This window comes from Loxodonta africana, chromosome 1, assembly GCF_030014295.1.
Source record: "Loxodonta africana isolate mLoxAfr1 chromosome 1, mLoxAfr1.hap2, whole genome shotgun sequence".
Taxonomy (NCBI): Eukaryota; Metazoa; Chordata; class Mammalia; order Proboscidea; family Elephantidae; genus Loxodonta; species Loxodonta africana.
Window position 1 is genome coordinate 83,071,104 of NC_087342.1, and position 21,054 is coordinate 83,092,157.

At 44.0% G+C, this 21,054-nt stretch overlaps 1 protein-coding gene across 2 annotated transcripts; it reads right to left on the bottom strand.

Moving 5' to 3' along the window:
* Nucleotides 1-445: 445 nt before the first annotated feature.
* Nucleotides 446-19,507, bottom strand: TRIM27 (tripartite motif containing 27). Of its 2 annotated transcripts, XM_010601500.3 has the most exons (8): nt 18,973-19,507; nt 17,617-17,712; nt 14,441-14,671; nt 7,013-7,035; nt 5,028-5,143; nt 4,883-4,915; nt 3,298-3,324; nt 446-1,271 (listed from the first exon to the last, which is right to left on the bottom strand). In XM_010601500.3, exons 1-8 carry the CDS (start codon nt 19,390-19,392, stop codon nt 676-678), a joined length of 1,542 nt encoding a protein of 513 aa, XP_010599802.1. In that variant the 5' UTR covers nt 19,393-19,507; the 3' UTR covers nt 446-675. The 2 variants fall into 2 exon arrangements, with proteins under 2 accessions (XP_010599802.1, XP_064138551.1); XM_064282481.1 differs by lacking the exon at nt 17,617-17,712 and having other exon boundaries at nt 18,973-19,505.
* Between the last annotated feature and the right edge of the window lie 1,547 nt (nt 19,508-21,054).

Consider the following 21,054-nt stretch of genomic DNA (forward strand, 5'->3'; position numbering starts at 1 on the left):
ACAAGGAGGGGATCTAGAAACAATGAATGATGCTGGGCAGAAAATCATCTTGGATGACATGTACCCTGCAGCAGAACGCATTTTTCATTAGGATGGAGCAGACGAAGTCCTCAGAAAAGATACAGAGGCAAATATCATGTTAATTAGAATATTATCTCTACAACAGAGGTAGGGCCTTTTCCCACCATTATTGTGAAATAACTGTAACTAACCAAAACACATACACACCTCTTTAATGGAGTTAATAAAACTACGGCAGATGGGGAATTAGGTATAGAGCCCTAGTCCAAAAATGACAGCAAATACCCATGATCACTGTGGGACGGAACCAGAGGAAGCCAGGCTAAGCCAAGCAGTAACTACCTGGAATAGCCCTCCAAATCCAGTGATTATCCATATTCTTTATTCCCTCCAGTAATTCGTAAAACCAAGAAGTATGAAACACTGGAGGTGAACATCTGGTTTTTATTTCTGGGCAACCTTGATACTTCTCATTACAATTTGCCTGGAAAGGGAAAGGATGGTCAAGAACATGGACATCCCGTCTTCCACTGCAAAGGCATGGAAAGTTGTAAGGATATCCAGCTGTGATGGACAGGAAGTGGCAAGGCAATGAGATGCCATGTGCCTAGGGTAAGAGTATGGCCAATAGTTGTTTTGGCCTGAGTTCATCTCTCAAGGGGAGGTCTCCATGGAATGACCATGATTCCCAACATGGCCAGAAAACCCATCAATCCCGCTCATGGGGCAGATGATCAGAGGGGCTGCGCTCTTCCCTCCCGAGTAACTCAGACTGAAGTAGGGCCGGACAGGCCCACAGAAGGTAGCATGAGAGAAAGTAAAGGTGTGACACCTCTCTGTCACGTTGTAGAAGGAGACCTCGCCAGCATCATAGTCCAAAAAAATCCCCACCCGCTGGAGAGGGGTCCGTAGGGGGAGGGCAGTCATTGGGGAAGTAAGAGCCCAGTATTCTTTCCCATACCACAATGACACTGCCCAGAATCCATTCTGGGGGGCCGAGGTCACTCCACCTTTTCTGCATACAGAGTCTTCACAGACACCTATGGTCCACTTGGCCTTATCTCCCACCTCTACCTCCCAATAATGTCTCCCGGCGATGAAGCACGGAGAGCCCAAGACACAGGGGAAGAGATTGAATCGCTCAGGATTGTCAGGCAGGTCCTGCTGGAGGTAACTGTACCGCACTTGCCGCAGATTATCGGAGAGGATCAGGCTGGGGTAGGCCGTGTCTGGGTCCAGAGTCACGTCCACTGCAGAGACACAGAGGGGAAGGTCAGTCTTGAGGAACAGAAAAGCCCATTCTGGAACTTCCAGCCTTTCTCCTACCTCCCTGAGAAGAGAATAAGAGCTCCCCACCATAAGCTACATTTGTCTTAGGAGGAAATACATCCTGAAGTTGACATTTCAAAGGTTACTGTTTGGTTTAGTTGGTCACCTTTTTCAATCAGGATATTTTGAAAGCATAGAAATTTTATTCACTTTCTTTCACATCTTAAATCCCATAGCCATGATAAGCTTAATTTGAGGTTTTCTTACACGCATGTCCACAATCTCTTAATATGAAAGCGTCAGAGTCAGAAGTTTTACAGAACTCAGAATATTACAAAGTTCAGAAAGCCAATGTGATCTTTACACCAGCAGAGTGTGGTGGAGTACTCTATAATCAAATATTAAAAGATCTACTGTAAACTATATGAGTGTTCACATTATACAGGATAGAGATTCTAAACTGTCCCACAAAGTTCAAGTTTTGATACCATAAAAACCTGCTACCGTGCGACATTTCTTGCTACCATGGAAAAGCTTTTGGCTTCCAGAGTTTTAGAATTTTGAAATTGCGGATAAGGGACTGAGAATCTGTAGTAATCTGCCCACCTCTCAAGTTCCTCTTTTATGTCCCCCATGCTGTGGGATCTTTATCTGCACATCTAGATCCTGTTCATCTTCTAATGTCCAGTACAAGACCCACATCTTCCACAAAGCTTTTCTTAATCAGCCCAAACTCTATCACTTTCCTTTTTCTCAAATTCAAAACTGTGTTATCATCTGTGTCATCTGTTCTGGTATTTAAGATTACAGCATTTCACAGTCATGTGGTGCTTTCTTGCTTTAAAAACACTGATATACTCTCTCGTTTGCTCCTCACAACAGCCTTTTTCAGGAGAGACTCTCACACATTAACTCTCAGAACCAAAGCTCAGGTAGGCTCAATGACTCCCCAACAAAAGTTTCATGAGAGGCAACTGGTGGAGGTGACCAAGAACCCCAGATGCTCACTTCTGGGTGTCAGTAATCTGTCCACAATGGTCCTTCCTCTGTTGTGGCTATACTTCACAACTCCAAAGGCAGGACAGTGTCTTATGTCCCCCCTGTGGTACCTGGCACAGTGTCAACATGATTTATATTTGCTGAAAGAATTATGTATAGATCGCAGTTGGTGGATACCAGTGAATGAAGACCTATTGTATAGAGAGTCCCTCTAGTCATGAAGAGGATTCTATGCAGCAGAAGGTGGCTGTGTGACTATGAAACCACACACCTCTGGTTTGAGTACCTCTGGGATCATGCATGTTGCCTAGTTTCTCTGAACCTCAGGGTGAAGGTGGTGGCAGGGGTGGAGGAATATCAATTCTTGCCCCAAGTATAGTGAAGGTGGGAAACACAAGATTCCTAGACTCTGTAGCACTCAGAATGAGAGCTGAGCTCAATCCTTCCTTTTGAAAGGATGACTGTTTTTCCCAAACTACAAGTTACCTCTCAGGCTGGGCAGGCACACCAGTGTACCAGCACCCTCTACTTTTTGGGAACTAGTTTCCATTCTGTAATCCTTCATAGCAACTGAGCTTGATATCCCCTGATTTTAAAAGATCTGTGGGTTTCAGCTCTGAGGCATTTCATGAGGCAAAGATATTGTAAACATACAGAAATAACCAGTGGTTTTGTTGATCTTTATCATTTTTACACATGTAACCTAAAACCGTTGAGTCAATTCTGACTCATAGCGACCCCACAGGACAGAGTAGAACTGTTCCTACAGGGTTTCCAAGGCGTAAACCTTTACAGAAGGAGACTGCCACATCCTTCTCCCGAGGAGCAGCTGATGAGTTCGAATCGCCACCTTACAGTTAGCGGCCAAACACTTAACCACTGTACCACTCAGACTCCTATGTAACCTAAAGAATCCAAATTTAGAAATTTCCAAAATTATTTACAATGGTAATGTTCACAAGGATTTTATTTCTTTTCTCTGATGTGGTTTTGTCTGCCATCACCTACCTGAGTATAATTGAGCTTCTCTCAATTCTGAAAGAAAAGAGAAAAGAAGTTTACAGAAGTCATATGAGAATTTCCCAGAAACACAGAAGTTGAGGAAGCTTTGTGCAGAGTTATCATAAAGCAGTTGTCTCCATTAGGAACCCCCAGAACACTCCTTGTCAGTCATGCACTGATTTTTTCATACAAAGTATGACTCCATCATCTAGCCAAGAGCTTCAAGGGAAGTGGGGCTGGAAACCTTGGGTACATGGATAACCACATGTGTGAGAATGGTAGAATATGGTGTCAAGCTGAGCCAAGATCAAGGATTCCAACCCGCAATGGGCCAGCTGGCTCTGCAAGGGGAAACTTGGTTCTGAGTCCATGACATACAGACTCTTAGTTTTTATAAGCCACCTCTGTGTCAGGGGGTGGGTGGCTCCAGTCACACCCACAGGGTCACTCTGGGGCAAACAAAGTCCATTCATTTATAATGTACAGTTGACAAAGCATTTTCACAGATATGTTCTCATTGAGCCTTTCAAGTGGCAAAAGAGTAGAAGAAAATGAGAGCCAGATCAAGGAAAGTCCTGCCTGAACTAACCACTTCTGGTATTACCCATTGTATTAAGGGGAGGTTTTACCCATTTGTCTTGCTGGTGAAGGACATGTGGGTGCCACCTAAATCTATGTTGCTAGATGCCAAAAAAGTGTACATCTGGGGAGATGCAGTGCAAATACGGTTTCAGCCCACATGATATGACACAATTAATAGATCCTGGGAAATTATCAGAGACTATGGGGAATTTGTAATACATAAGTAAAGGGTTTACCTACATGTAAGGATTTCAAACTCCACCACACTGCCTAGGAATTTCAGCATTCAGTATATAGCCAACTTCTACCTGTATGTGGTTCTTGAGCAGAAAATTTTAGATCTGGAAAAAGCTTCCCCCAAATGCCTAAACACTTTATTTATTAAACATAAATACAGTGTTTTATTATATGTCAGGCTCCATTCTAAAAAAAAAAAAAAAGGCTTTAGAAACTCCAACTAATTTAATCATTACAACTTTATAAGGTAAGAACTATTATTTTCCTCATTTTACAGATGGGAAAATTACAGCGCAGAATCCTTAGTAAGTGGCAGAGCTGGGCCTAGAACCTGGAATCCCTGCTCCTAACCACCTCCTTCCCTTGCCAACTCAGTCTTCCGCTCCTGTGAGCACCTGTGCTCAGAGGCAACAGGAGCTTAGTAAATTAACTTTAAATATCAGCTCAAAGGAAATATATAACTAGGGTAGAGTTTTTCATTCTCTTTCCCAATTTAAAAAAAAAAAAAATTATTAAATTTTGGATTGTCTATTTCTCTGCTCAATCAATGTAGATTAATCCAGAACTAACTGAATATAGTTAACAGATTTTAAGTTGGAACAAGAGGCTGTTAACTGCAAAAAGCTAACAAGACAAAAAGGAAGATGTAGAAAATCTGAGCAGGCTGGCTATGGAATTTATCTGTCCTCTCATTTTTTTCACACCTTTAATGCCGATGCTCTTCTCCCCAGGAAACGTCAACATCGAAATCTCATTAAATAGATGCACTTACCTTGGATTTTCTCCATATCTGACTGCATTTTTTCTAAGGGGAGAAAAAGAGATGATAATCAGTTTGCATCCCACTCCCTGGCTAGAAAGTATATCCTCTCAGGCAATAAATCCATTTCCCCTCATGACCCCTCTCCTCACATTACCTGTGAACTGCTTCAGACTCTCCGTCAAGAACAGACATTTTTGGGCAAAAATATGGATTTTCTCTTGTAGATCTGGAGGTGTGATCCAGGGTTCAGGGATCCTGATTCTTTCAGCCCTAAATTTAAAAAACAACGTGAGCAAATCCCTTCCCCATCTCCACGGGGCCAGGACAGAGTCTGCGCTAAATACGTGGACAGTCTTTAAAATCAGTTACTACACCTTTTCCGACACTTTCCTCCTAGACTGTGATTTTCTAGATCAGAACAGGCATGATATCTGACTCATTTTGGTATTCAAGGAACGTAGCTCACAGCTTTTCAAATAGCAAGTCCTCAAAAAGAGATTTTCAAATTAAATTGATTAGGCTGATATTCACAGGAAGCACTGGATTCCATGACAAAGTCCTTGATATTCATGGTGGGCAACTATCCAGAATCCTCTGGTTCTCAAATATGGATAGAATGACACCTACAGTTAGTTAGGTACTCATTGGAGAATACCTAGTTATCCCATGCCCAAGCATGGCAAAGACTGCTAGTTGCCAACCTAATATCCCTTCTCCCATCTTCAAATTTCACTAGGCTCATGGATGCCCAGTCTCCCTTGTAGCTAGGTGTGACCTTGTGACTGTATTTATGGTAATCTGAGAAGTTTGATTAAAAAGGAAGGTGATGTGACTCTTCTCTCTCTTCTGCTGGCTGACATTCTAGCGGCCATCTTAGATGATGAGAATAAGGACCATGCCTTAGGAATGGCAGAAGGAATCACTGGAGCCACCATATCAGCCCTGGGTTCCTACCTAAATATTTTTTGTATGGTGACAAAAATGTTTATTATATCTAAGCCTTAAGCCAATGAAACTTTGGGTTTCCTCTCATATAGCCAAATCTAATCCTTAGTATCACAAGATGCTAGGGTCTAAGGGGTCTACCTCCATAATGCTGGGTCAGAACTACATTGGCACCAAAAAGTGGCAGATAAAAGCAGTATTTGCTTGGGTCATCTGGCTGACCCTGATATAAGTCCCAACTCATCTCCATCCCAGGGATCCTTAAGAATCTCTATCTTATTTACATAATTCTATCCCTAAGAATCGACTCGATGGCACTGGGGGTTTATCCCTAAGTCCTTCCAGCCAACCTTCCCCATTCTCTACGGCCCTTCTCATTTCCATACAGAGATAATTTTCTCCTCATCACCTCAAATGCCCCCACAGAGTCAAACATTTTCCTCCGGAAGTTCTTCAGCATTTCACGATTCTAATCAACTTAAAAGCCCAGTCCCTCAAAGCCAGTCTCCACTCCTTTAAGTACTCTTGTGCCAAACATTATCTTCCCAGGCCTATCCCATTTACCCTCACCACTTGCCCTGTAATCAACTCAGCCCTGGCATTTGCTCACTCTGAATTCTCCCTGCTCAGTCATGTCCCAACTCCTAGGAAGCTCCTCCTCACTTTCTGTTTGATGGTAGTGCAGAGAAATAATCAGAATAAGAGCCAGAACTCAGGTTGCTCATCACTAATATGTAAGTCTCAACCAGTAATGCCTTCCTTAGGCCTTATTTTCCCCCCTGTAGGAAAAAAAATGACATCATGAAAGGGATAGGATTCTGAAATGCTTAAGGAGCAACAACCATAAGCTTTCCTTGTACTCTGTCCAACCCCCTTAAGTCCTCACAATCTCAGTGGAGGTGGTTCACATTCTGGAAGTGTCCACACACCACTGAACCATGAGCACCATCTGGAACGAGCTCCCCCACCCAACCCCCAACTCCACAATTTGTCAACAATTCCTCGGTTTCAGTGAGAAGAGCTATAGTTCATTCAATTTTTTGTGCAGCAGTGACTCTGTTCAGGGACAGGCAGGATATGTGTCACTCTGGTAATATGTTCATCCCAGGCTCTGGGCTCCTCTCAGGATGAACAAGTATGAGGTGGACAGTCTTCCCGTGTTTGACTTAACACTAGGGAGAGAAGACACTGTACCTGCTCAATGTGTCCCCGATGTCCTACAAGGGAAAGAAAAAAGATAACCATGAGAAGTCAATCAACATTTTAGTTTTCTCTAACAAACATTTGTTGAAAACCCAAATATGGGCTAGTTCTCTGGGGAGAAGTCAGGGAGACAAGGAACAATGGAACAGAACTCATGGCGTCAAGCAGCTAAAAATCAGGCAGAAGACTACACCCCACACTATTGCTATACCAGCATCTACCATGCCCTCCTTTTGCAACCATCACCCATTGGTAGAGGAATTTCATCATTTCAAATTTACTAATTCAAGCATCTTACCCTTGGACCACAACTGCCTACCCGTCCAGCTTACTTTCTTTGACTTTTTATTGTGAAATAATTTCAAACTGACAGAAAAGCTGCTAGTACAAAAAACTCCTATGTACCTTTTGCTCAGATTTACTAGCATTTAATGGCTTACCACATTTCCTTTATCGTTCTCTCTTCCCCACCCCCACCCTCTCTCTATATATTTTAAGCAATATTTTTCTTTAGAACCATTTGAAAGTATATGGTTTACAACATATCCCCTTACTCCTTTATATGTCAGTATTTCCTAGGAACAAGAATTTTTTTTTTTTTTTTAATATAACTACAGTTGTTGTTGTTGTTGCTGTTAGCTGCCATCGAGTTGATTTCAACTCATAGTGACAACATGTGACAGAGCAGAAACTGCTCCATAGGATTTTATATGCTGTAACCTTTATGGGAGCAGCTTGACAAGTCTTTCTTCCCTCACAGATGCTGGGTGGGTTCAAACTGCCAACCTTTCTGTTAGCAGCCAAGTGCTTAACTGTTATACCACCAAGGCTCCTTATAACAAAAGTATAGTTACTAGATTCAGGAAATTTAACATCGATATGTTTATCATATCCACAATCCATATTCTAACTTAATCAATTGTCTTGATAATGTTCTTTACAACAATTCTTCCTTCCCCCTTCCCCACAAGGTAATCCAGGATCACTCATTGCATTTAGTTATCATGACATGTAGCTTTAATCTGAAACAGTTCTTCTACCTTGATTTGTCTTTCAAGACATTGACATGTTAAGAACAGAGGACAGTTATTTTATAAAATGTCCTTAAATTTGGGTTTGGCTGATATTTTCCTGATGACTGAATTCATCTTTGACTGGTTTTTATGTTGTGTCCTTCTAAAGGTACATGATATTTGCTTGCCCCTTATGATGATGTTGATTTTGATCACTGTGTAATTACTATTTTTCCTTTTATAATTAATAAGTAATATATAAGTGATGGGGCTCTGGTGGCACAGTGGTTAAAGTGCTTGGCCGCTAACCAAAAGGTTGGCAGTTTGAACCACTGGCCACTCCCTGGAAATCCTACAGGACAGTTCTACTCTGTCCTATAGGGTCGCTGTGAGTCGGAATCGATTCAACACCAGCGAAGAGGATATAAATGATAGACATGTTATCAGGAGGGACCAGTCCCTGGAGAAGGGGATCACACTTCATAGAGGGCTGGTGAAAAAGAGGAAGACTCTCAACGAGATGGACTGACACAGTGGCTGCAACAATGGGCTTAAGCATAATAACGATTGTGAAGATGGCAGAAGACCGGGTAGTGTTTTGTTCTGTTGTTCACAGCATCACTATGAGTTGGAACCAACTCGAAGGCACCTAACAACCATACAACATGTTAAGTGATACTTTGAGATTACAGAAGTACCTCAATCCTAATTAAACTCCCCCCAACCTTAAATTTAGCATTCATTGATAATTCTTGTCTGAATTAATTTTTTACCTGATGGTTGCCAAATGGCGATTTCCTAACTTCAAAATTCCTTCTATATTAATTAGTTGACATTCTACTGGAACCATTCTCCCTCCCTGGGTCATGCAAACTGTTAACATGCTTTGCTGTTAACTGAAAGGTTGGAAGTTTGAGTCCTCCCAGAGGTATCTCTAAAGGCCCGGTGATCTACTGAAAAATCAGCCACTGAAAGCCCAACGGACCACAGTTCTACTCTGACACATATGGGGTCACCGTGAGTTGGAAATGGCTTGACAGCAACTGGTTTTTTATTTATTATTAGTAAGAATACATGTTGTTGTTGTTGTTAGGTGCCGTTGAATTGGTTCTGACTCATAGCAACACTATGCACAAAACAACAAAACACTGCCCAGTCCTGTGCCATCCTCGTAATCGTTGCTATGTTTGAGCCCACTGTTGCCGCCACTGTGTCAGTCCATCTCATTGAGGGTCTTCCTTTTTTTCACTAACCTTCTGCTTTACCAAACATGATGTCCTCCGAGGATTTATCCCTCCTGACAATATGTCTAAAGTATGTGAGACGTAGTCTTGCCATCCTTGCTTCTAAGGAGCATTCTGGTCATACTTCTTCCAAGACAGATTTGTTTGTTCTTTTGGCAATCCATGGTATGTTCAATATTCTCTGCTAACACGACAATTCCTCTTTGGTCTTCCTTATTCATTGTCCAGCTTTTGCATGCATAGGAAGAGACTGAAAACACCATAGCTTGGGTCAGGCATACCTTAGTCCTCAAGGTGACATCTTTGCTTTTAAACACTTTAAAGAGGTCTTTTGCAGCTGATTTGCCCAATGCAATGCATCTTGATTTCTTGACTGCTGCTTCCATGGTTGTTGACTGTGAATCCAAGTATAATGAAATCCTTGACAACCTCTATCTTTTCTCTGTTTATGATGATGTTGCTCATTGGTCCAGTTGTGAGGATTTTTGTTTTCTTTATGTTGAGGTGTAATCCATACTGAAGGCTGTGGTCTTTGATCTGCATCAGTAAGTGCTTCAATGAATTATAACCCATTATTTTGGTGCTCAAAATGTCTGAGACTTGGTGGGAGTCCTTTCAAATTGGTTTCTATGTCCTATTGATATGCTCCCATCACTTTTCTAATCTAAGGAGTCCTGGTTCCCTTTGGTGGGGAATCGTATCTAAAAAACACAATCTAGGCTCTAGTTGTGATCATTCCTATGGGATGTCATTGTTCTATTCTTTTTCAGTGGACAGAGAGCTAGCAACTCATGAGTTTATGCTATCTCCAATTCTAATCCAATCCTTTTTGCCTTTCCCTATTCCATATTTATATGTCACTAGATTTACTCATTTGCTCAATCCTTTAACACACTAGAAAAACAGTTTCAGAAGTACTATTTGCATACTCAAAAAACCGATTGCCATCAAGTAGATTCCAACTCATAGCGACCCTACAGGACAGAGTAGAGCTGCGCCATAGGGTTTCCAAGGAGCAGCTGGTAGATTCGAACTGCTGACCTTCTGGTCTGCAGCTGAGCTCCTAACCACTGTGCCACCAGGGCTCCTACGGTATATACTCATACCACTATCCCCAAAAAAGGAAAAAGCATAAGAACTTAAATGCAAACTCTATAGGACAGAGTAGAACTGCCCCGCAGGGTTTCCAAGGATGTAATCTTCATGGAAACAGGTTGTCGTATCTTTCTCCCACAGAACAACTGGTGGGTTTGAACTGCCAACCTTTCAGTTAGCAGCCAAGCGCGTAACCACTGTGCCGCCAAGGCTCCTTAAATATACATATACATCTATACAAACACACACACACACACACACGTGACCCTGGGTGGCACAAACGATTAAGTGCTTGGCTATTAACCGAAAATACAGCGGTTCGAATCCAACCAGAGGTACCGTAGAAGAACACCTTGGCAATCTATTTCCAAAACGGGCTGTACTATTTTGCATTCACATCAGATTAGAGTGTCTCTCCCCCACCATGTCTTTGCCAAGAATTTAAACTTAGTTTTTTTGCCATCCTAATTGGAAAAAAAAAAAAAAAATTTTTTTTTTTTTTTAAATTGGTAAGAAAGGGTATCTCAGTGTGGTTTTAATTTGTACTTCTCCTATTATGGGTGCAGTTGCATATTTTTTCATATGTTCAGAACCATTTTTATATTTCTTCTGCAACTTGTTTTTGTCTTTTGTCCCTTTTTTTACAGAATTTTTGTCTTTCACCTCAATTTTTAAAAGTTCTTTATTCTTATCGATTCTTTCCATGGTGCAAATGGCTAATGTGCTCGGCTCCTAACCAAAAGGTTGTTGGCTTCAGCCCGCCCAGAGGCACTGTGGAAGAAAGGCCTGGTGATCTACTTCTGAAAAATCAGTCATTCCAAACCCTGTGGAGCACAGTTCTACTCTGACACATGTGGTCACCATGAGTTGGCATCAACGCAACAGCAATTGGTAGTGGTAGTAATGGTTGCTGGGTGCCGTCAAGTCGATTCCGACTCATAGTGACCCCACATAGTAGGGCTATTACTTCTACCTGTCATATTTGTTGCAAGTATTTCCTTTCAATTTGACACAATTCTTTTGACTGGTTACTATGTGTGTGTTTCCATGATATTACTCACTTTTAATTCCTTAGGCTTTGTAGTATGGTTTAATATTTAGCAAGGCTAGTTCCCCATCATAGCTCTTCTTTGTTCATCAAGTTTCTTAGCTATTTTTATGAGCTTATTTTTCTACCTGAACTTTACTATCAATTGGCTTGCTCTAGAAAAAAAAGCATACTAGTATTTTGGGGGACTGCATGGATTGCATAAATTAACTTACAGATAACTGCCAATTTGATGATGTTGAGATATCATATCCAAGAACAAGGGATATCTTTTCATTTGTTCAAGCCTATTTGGTGTCTTTCAAGAGTTTTTATAATTTTGTCCTCCTAAGTTTGTTTCTTACACTTTTATTCCTAGGTTTTTTTTTTTTTTTTTAACCATTAGAAATGGGGTTTTCTCTTCTAATATACCTCCTGATGGTTATTTGTGCATATGAAGGCAGTTGATTTCTGTATGCTAATTTTATATCCTGCCAGCTTGCTGAATTCTTTAGTTTTAGCACGGATTCTCTAATTACAGGTATATAATCACAGCATCTGAAAATAAGATAGTTTTAACTTCTTTTCCAATTCTAGCACCTCTAATTGCTTTCTCTTATCCAACTGCATTGGTTAAAATTTCCAGTTCAATGCTACACAGAGGCAGTAATAGTGGGTGTCTTGCCTTGTTCTTGACCTCAGTGAGAATGCCTTTAGTTTTACCCATTAAGTAATATTCGGCCTGCTTTTCCAATGACTTCCACCATAACCACTCTTTGATATCATCAAGACCTACCCACCCCCCACACATCCATGGAGTCCATTGGCCTATTTCTTTTTCCACTTCCCTTATCATCCAGCTTCAATTTCAATGTACATCTTTTCAAAAATATTCACACAAATACCTTCTGCCTTAAAAGAAAATGTCTTAAAACCTCAAGGCCAACTTGCAAAGCCCCCAAACCTGAATAAGCCAAACTATCTGTTATCCCTGTGCCTGCCCCAGAGACGTCAAGGTCTGAGAAAGCAAAGCTGTTGAGAAAATCACACCACAAGGCTGACTGTTCCCACTATAAACTGATGATCACTGACCAAGCAATCCTACAAAGGCTCCCAGACCAACTGGCTTTCCCAGACACTGAAACAATTTCAGAGCTTTACCACATTCTTTAAAACTCCCATTTCCCAAACCTGCTCAATGGTAGATGATCTTGCTTTCTGTATTCAAAAGAAAATTAAAGCTACCAGGCTTCTACTATCAAATGTGCATCTACCTCCTCTTCCACCTATCTTGCTTTATATACAACAGAGGACCTTCCAAAGCTGATTCCTGCACATGAACTTTAGTTCCCGTCCCCTCCTGCCTTCTCAGGAACAGCATATTACTGATTAACTTGTCATTTTTTATATTTTCAATGTCTTTCCTCACCTGATTCCTTATACCATAGGCTTTCCTTCCCACACGTAAAATGTCTAATTAGTTTTTTTAAGTAGCCCTTCCCCATAACATCCCGTAATCCTACCTCTTATCTCTTAAGTATTTTCTTACTTAAATACTTATGACATTCTCTCATAGTCATACTTTCTGAAATAGTCATCTACTCTTACAGCCCCCATTTACCCCACACAGTCACCACTCAGCTCTCTCTAATGTGGCTCCTGCCCAGATTGTTCCACTGTGGCAGCTCTAGATAAGGTCGCCAACAATGACCATGTTTTTAAACCAAAGGTTATCAGCTCTCATATTATTTGACCTCAGCCAACATTACTGTTGTCCACTCTCCTTCCTTCCTGGATATTTCTCTTCTCTTGGTCACATTCTGGCTCTCTGATCAACTGTCTCCTTTGCAAGCTCTTCCTTCTCTCCTTGGCAATTAAATATCGGTGTTCCTTAAGGCTCAAGGTTAGGCTCTCTTCTCTTACTACTCTAGAACAGGGGTCAGTAAAGTTTTCGTTAAAAGGCCAGACAGTAAATATTTCAAGCTTTGACAGCCATACGGCCTCTGCTGCAATTATTCTACTCTGCTTTTGTAGCAGGAAAGCAATGATAGATAATAAGTAAATAAATGAACACCACTGTGTTCCAATAAAAAAATCTACGGATAAAAAAACAAAACCAAAAAACCTGTGGACGTTAAAATTTGAATTTCATATAATGTTCACGTCATGAAATAGCATTCTTTTGATTTTTTTCAATCAAAAAGGGCAGCTTGTAGAACATGCAAAAACAGGAGGCAGGCCATAGTTAAACTGCTCTATCCCATTATCCATTTTTTAATGGCATTAATCAACACCTATGATAACTGTTTGTTCACTTCTTAATTGTCTTGTCTCCACATTAGAACATAAGTTACAGCAAAATGTATTCACCACTTAATCCCGCTCATTAGAATATTGTCTGACCCAGATCAGACACTGAATTAATATGTGTTGAATATATAAATGATGGAGACAGGCACTGGCCATTTCCTGTGGTCTTGCTGGGCCAGGTCGACTGCAGTTACATCACCTGCTTTACCAGGCTTAAGCACAGGACTGCTCAGGCTGACAATTCCTGTGCTCAAGTACTTATTCCGTGCCTGTGGTAACACACATGGAACACTTAGCACAGTGCCTGACACACAACAGTTAAGTGTTAGATTTATTATTCAATGGGTTTTTACATACATATGTTAATATATGTTAAAACTACAGGATGTCAGCATGAGAAGGGCGGTTAGGCATGAGAAGCGTCTTTAAAAGTCATACTGCAGTCCAAATCCCCTCACTACAGAGCAAATGAGGCCACCGAGGTCCAGAGAGTTCAAGGCCTAGGCAGGTCTTCCAATTGCCCTTTCAGAGACAATGACTGACCCAAGCTTTGTTAACCCATTTCTAGTGTACAGGTTTTCCCTCTGACATGCTTAATGTAGAGCTTGGCAAGTCCCTGCTGCTCCAGCTGAGTTAAAAAGTGACAGGGGGTTCTGGATACTGCTTGGCAAAGGGAGAGGGAAGACAAATTTTAGTGGAAACCATCACGGCAGAGCACTCCAAGCCTTACCTGCAGGAGCTCCCTGGTAGGCTGCTGCTGCTTCTCTTCCAGCTGGGCAATCAGACCACTGAGGTGGGAGATGTTACAGGAGAACTGGGTGATGGCACCATTGATGCTGTTGTAGATGGCCAAGTCCAGCTCCTCAAGGCGGGCTAGGAGGCGATACTCATGCTCCTTCAATGAGTGATATAGCTGCTCAAACTCCCAGACGATCTTCTCCCTCTCCATCTGGGTCAGGCTCTGCACAGGTGACAGGGAAGGGCAGTGAAGAGAACAAAGACTTCCTTCTAGGGGCTTTCACACACAAATTTTCTCTTGATCACCTACCTCAAGACCTCATCATTTCATCCTAGGACACTAAAACAAGCACCTTGTTCACTCCCTCATTTGTTCTAGTCTTTACTGAATATCTAGAATGGCTGAGGAATGAGTTCAATAAACAACCAATCAGTTGCCACTGAACTGATTCTGACTCATGGCAACCTCATGTGTGTCAGAGTAGAACTGAACCATAGGGTTTTCAGTCGTTGATTTTGCAGAAGTAGATAGCCAGGCCTTTCTTCTGAGGCACCTCTAGGTGGACCCAAATTGTCAACCCTTCGGTTAGCTGTTAAGTGCGTTAAGGGTGCCACCTGGGTCCTCCAGACTGAGTTAACCCAATGATAATTAAGACATACTCCCTGCTCTCAAGGAACCCAGTCAAGTGAGAGTCAGGTTCATGTGATATAAATAATCATGGGTTTATAATTAAAGACAGGGTGACACCCTAGGGTGGGAGAATATGGAAAAATCTTAACAGGGGCAGTGTTCACACAAGCTGTTGGAGAATGAGTAGGAGTTCACCAAGTGGGCAATCAGTGGAAAGGCATTCCAGTAAGAAGAAACAACACAGGCATAGGAGTGTGGAGAGAAGGCAAATGATTCTGTCCGGCTGGAACACATGGGTGCTGAGGGAAGAGACCAGAAAAGGTAAGGAGAGACCAGATTACACCTTTCCTGGCAGACTAAAAAATAAAGACTCATTCCCCCAGCAACTAGGAGCCAAGAAAGGCTATCACACCGGGAAGTGAATGGTTAGATATGTGCTCTGTGGAAAATACTTTGAAAGGGAAGGAAGAATTCTGCTAATCTTGGTTCCAATCTTTCATCCCTCTGTTCAACGTGGTTTAGACCCCCCCCCCCACCCCTGCACAATAACCTTGATCAATTTCCTTAGACCCTCTATCTGGCCTTCAAGGGTGTCCACCAACTGTCCTGTCTCGCTGGTTTTGGGGGGTTCCGTGGTTCCTCTTCCAGAGTGGACTTGTTTGTCACAACTTGTCTGTCCTTCCTTCTCCATCCCTACTTCCCACTTCAGGACCTCTATTAAAGTTTTATTCTAAACAAGGGGTCAGAAAACTCAGCTCTTTGGGAGATGAGTAAAATTTTATTGGGACACAGCCACACCCATATATTGTCTACAACAGCAGAGATGAGTAGTTGTGACAAAGTCTTATGGCCAGCAAAGCTCAAAATATTTACTCACTGGCACTTTACAGAAAGTTACCTGACCCCAAACTTCCTTCAATTAACCATTCCTCTAGCCACTCCTCTTAGGCATTCACTATGTAACTTAGTAATGTACATACATCTTTGCTTATAAATTCTTTTCATAAGCTCATACCTTCCTCAGCTGGGTAAGTCTTCCAAAGACATAAATCATATATTACAATTTTAGAAACATAAAATTAAAGACAGAAGAGACCTTAAAGATCAACAAATCCACAGCTTCTCTAAAGGGTGTTACTGGCACCCTGGTAGGGACAATTCTGCCTAGCACAGGACTAGCTCCTTGCATTGCAGGACAGTTAGCATCAGCATCCCTTCCCCACCCGCTGTGACAACCAAAGACACCCATATACCCTTGGAAGGAATCAAAGGGCAGCAATGGCCTTGGCTGAAAATCACCAGTCTAGTACAACCTACCCATTTCATAGATGAGAAAACTGAGGCCCACAGAAGTGGTATGACTCTCTTCATCTATACAACTCATTAGTGTCAGAGCCAGGAAGTATGTCCAGGCGCTCTGATTCTCAGGGAAGGGCTGTATCTTTCCATCGACAATCCTCCCACAGCAAGCACTGTTGTATGTGTAATCATTTGAATCCATCCAGGCTCACTGAGAAGACTCCCCATCCATCACACCTATTTTCAAGGGGAGCCAAGGTTTCAGTGGATTGTGTGGGGAGAGCAAGTGCCGGAATCAGAGGGTACCATGGGAAAGAGTTTCCTGCCTAAAAGCTTTACCTACCATACCCTGGCCAGGAGTAACCTATCCCATTGCTGTCGAGTCAATTCCGACTCATAGCGACCCTATAGGACAGAGCACAGCTGCCTCATAGGGTTTCCAAGGAACGCCTGGTGGATTTGAACTGCCAACCTTTTGGTGAGCAGCCGTAGTACTTAACCACTGTGCAACCATGGCTAGGAGTAGTTAACAAAAATTCTCACAAGACAGGACTAGACATTACTAGTTTAGGAGTTTGCTTTTCAGGTGCAAATATCTCTACTGGAAGAATATTTGTACTATTTTAATTATTGCCCATAAAAAAGTATAAACACATGGGTGGTGGAAATATAAGTGTGTGTTGCAAAAGTTTTTGTACTTTTTGATATATACATGTATATTTTTTTTCAAAAACAAAACCCCCAAATACTCCTATCACAAATAAGCACATGAGCTACTTGGCAAGGCTTTGGAAGGATGGGGGAAGAGAGCAAAATGAAAAGTTCAGAGTTGATAAACTGTCAAGGATAGGAATATTCCAGGCAAGAAGCAACAGCAAGGCTTACTCAAAGTCACTATTAGCTCCTGTCTACAGGATGATATGAAAGGAAGCTAAGTATGCCCCAAATTTCACCTGTTTCAGCTCTGTCAAGGATCAATGCTGATCTATACAAAGCTAGCAGGTTAAATCTTTGAAGGTCAGAATCTCCAGGGATTCCCACCTTGGTTCCTCCATCCTTTCCCCAAAATGTGGAAATAAGCTTAGTTATCTATTAGGTGTCCAGATGAGATCCCAACTGCACCTAACAGCTGTGGGTGACCTGGCTGAACAAAGATAACAGAAGTAGCATCAGCCCACAGAAGAGGGAATGACTGGCCAGCAGAAGTAATATTATCCATCATTTGTGATGACCCTTACCAAGAGTTCAGCTCGTGCCTGCTCCCCCTGTGCCCGCCGTCTCTTCTTTAAGTCTTTCACTCTTTTTAGGTGGTCCAGCTGGTTCTGGATTTGCTCCTGAGGAAACCATGACAGTTGCCAGTTCAGGATTAGGAAAACTTTAGCATCATCATGGTTATTCTGCATGTCACACATGGAACCCACACACCTCATGCCAAGACCCTGGTTAGAGCCTGTCTTTAGACCACATTGCCACCACGGAGAAAAAGGCCAAGAACCCAGGGGGGCACCAAGGGTCTCCTTTGTCTGTTTGTGTGTATCTTAAACAGTGGATTACCTTCTCCCCAGGAAGGATACTGTAGTTTCGTTGGGAAGGTGACTGCACTAAGAGGCTTAAAGCCAAACTAACTCCTCCACAGAGGTATCCTGAGAAAATGACTTCTCTTATTTTCCCCATGTATAACATTTTTTTTATAACATGGGTGAATGAACACCACCTTTCCAAACTACTCAGTGTTTATCATGAAGGTGAGTGAAATAATTAAGTGAAAGCACTCTAAACATTAAGTGGCAAATTATGTATTAATGTACTCACATTTAAACATGTATAATTGTGTATCCCTGCAGCACTCAAGTATACAGGTATCACAGCATCATGCATTCCCCGAATGTTGCCTTAAAACTTATATTTAATACTTTGTTTCCATGTTAGTGTTTAGCTGTGTCAGTCTGTTGATCCAACAGCTCACAAAGGGCTCCACACATATTTCACTTAATCTTCCTAATAATGTGTTGTTACCCTCCTGAGTCTCAGAGAGGTTAAATGACTTGCCCAAGCAGTAAAGTGCTCTGTTCTTTTCCAGGAGCTTGTAGAACAGGCCAGAGCACAGGGAAGTGCTGGTGAAATGCTTATAGGCTTGATTCGATGTATGTACAGCCAGTTAACCTCCGGGTGTGTTCTGTCTGAGATCAGAGCCCACAGGAGTACTTGTGTCTCTGAAGGTGGCTGATGTGTATGTCGCTTTCCTCACACCTTTCAAAATGTCCAGGTGGGGGTGGGGGGTGGGAGCGTGGGGAGGTCTCTACGGGGGGCCGTCTTTATACACTACGTGTCCGTGAGCGGGTAAACACAGGGGTATAACAGGGAAAGCAGAGTGGGGGGTGGGGGAGACTTCTGGCTTCCTCACCAGCTACAGGTTTTTCTCCCAAATCTGAGTGCGAAGGCTCTGAAGCGGACAGAGAGGAAATGACGGCTGTGAACCACACGTCCGGCTCAGCCATTTTCTAGGCGGAAAAAAGGAAACCCCCTTGGCTCTCTCCTCCCTTTGTCCGACTCCGGCTCCCCGCCCCTCCCCGCTCCGCGCGCCGGGCCCTCACCTTGAAGCCCTCCACGGCTTCCTCGAGCGGCAGCACGCTGTGGCCACGGTGCTCGCGGGAGCGGTCGCACACCACGCAGATGGGCATCTGGTCTTCCTCGCAGTACAGCTTCAGGGGCTCGCGGTGTTTTTCGCACACGCCCATTTCGCCGCCTGGCCCCGACGGCCGCTCGGTGCGCAACTGCTTCACCAGCTGGGTCACGTTGGCCAAGTGCCGGTTGGGCCGCATGTGCCGCTGCGGGAAGGTCTCCCGGCACTGCGGGCACGACACGTTGGTCTCGGCCGCGCCCCAGCAGCGGGCGAGGCACGCGCAACAGATGTTGTGGCCGCAGTCGAGCATCATGGGCTCGGCGAAGTACTGCAGGCACACGGGGCAGGTGGTCTCCTGCTGCAGGCACTCGGCCACGCTCCCGGAGGCCATGGCGCTGGCCCGCGGGGGCGCACGGGCATGGGCCCCTTCGCTGAGCTCTGCGCGGAGCCCCACTCTACTGCGCTCCCTACGGGTCTCCACTTCAGGACGCGCGGGGAGGTGAGCGGGGCGGCGCCTTCCGGGCCCAGATCCTGGTCGCAGATCCCGGTCGCGCCCGCGCGCTGGAGACTCGAAGTGGCGGGGCCCCTCTCGGCGCCCCGTTGCGTGGGCGCCGGGACACTCCGGTCCCACGGAGACCCGTACCGAGGCAAGTGGTCCAGGAAGTGGGCGCAGCCGACCGGACTCGCGGGGCCAGGCGCGCTAAGCGCGCAGGACAACGTGGCCTCGTTCTAGCGGATCCCCGAGGCCGTGTAGACCCCACCCCGGCGCTAACGGAAGAGGCGGCTCGGGGGGGCGGGGCTTGGGCCGGGCTTCCCGAGCGCGACAGGGTTTTGTGGCCTCCAGGCCTGGACTGTTTCCTCCCAGAAAGGACTGGGTGGCGGGGCCGCCGGTATTTGGGCGGAACGCGCTGGAGCAGGAGCCTCGGGAGCCTGTGACAGGGGCAGGCGGTGTCCGCCGGGCGCAGCAGTGACAGGGTCACCCCAGCCTTCATGCTCGGGCCCACCTCCGAGCTTCCGCGCTCCTTCCCGGTCTTGGACCCCTAGTCTTTTGTTGGGTTACCTCTTTTGTGCCGAGGCCTCAGCTCCTGAGAGGGAAAGCTGGCTTTGTGTTGGATCTGGGAAGCACAGACATCTGGCCTGCCCCATGGGGCGGAGGGACGGGGGGAACCGACTGCACCCCACCCGATATGTGAGACAGATACACTTTATCGAACAGCTCCATTTACAGGCTCTTGGATTTTTTTTTTTTAAGGCTTAATTATTAGGCAAATTATCGTTTCTGTGGGTTGTAAATGGAGTCAGACAAGCCCAGTTCTGCTACTTTTCCGTCTGTGCCCAAACAAGCTGGTTTACGGTTTTGGGCTTTAGTTCCCCTCCCCGCACCACCCCCCCGCCCGATTGAATGGGAATGATAACTGTACCCCTAGTGAGGAAGGAGACTTTATTATACCTTTATTTTTTAACCATAATGCTATGAGTCGGAATCGACTCGACAGCAATGGGGTTAATTACTATGAAAATAGCAATAAAATAGCTACTGCATGTTGTCGTTGTTGGTTGCAATGGAGTCAATTCCGATTCGTGGTGACCTCACGTGCGTAGAGTAGAACTGCTCCACAGGGTTTTAAAGGTTGTTTTGAGTAGAACTTTTAAAAAATTGCTTGTTCCTTCCCAAAGCATAGGAAGGTTGAGAAACCTGCAGTGACCCAAGCCCTTGGAATTCCACAATGCCCATTCTCTTTTCATCGTCCACCAAAAGAACCAAAACCAAGCCCAGTACGTACCATCGAGTCGATTCCGCCTCATAGCGACCCTATAAGGACAGAGTGGAACTGCCCCATAGAGTTCCCAAGGGGTACCAAGCGGATTCGAACTACCAACCCTTTTGACTAGCAGACGTAGCACTTAACCTCTACACCAGCAGGCCTTTTCTCATCTAGTAGACTTAAAGCTCTTGTGTTGCTCCTTCATCCCTACCTTGCTATTTCCTAGTTTCCTTAGATATTTTCTCAGTATCATCCTTGTACACCAGCAAGAGGGGCCTCTGCTTCCT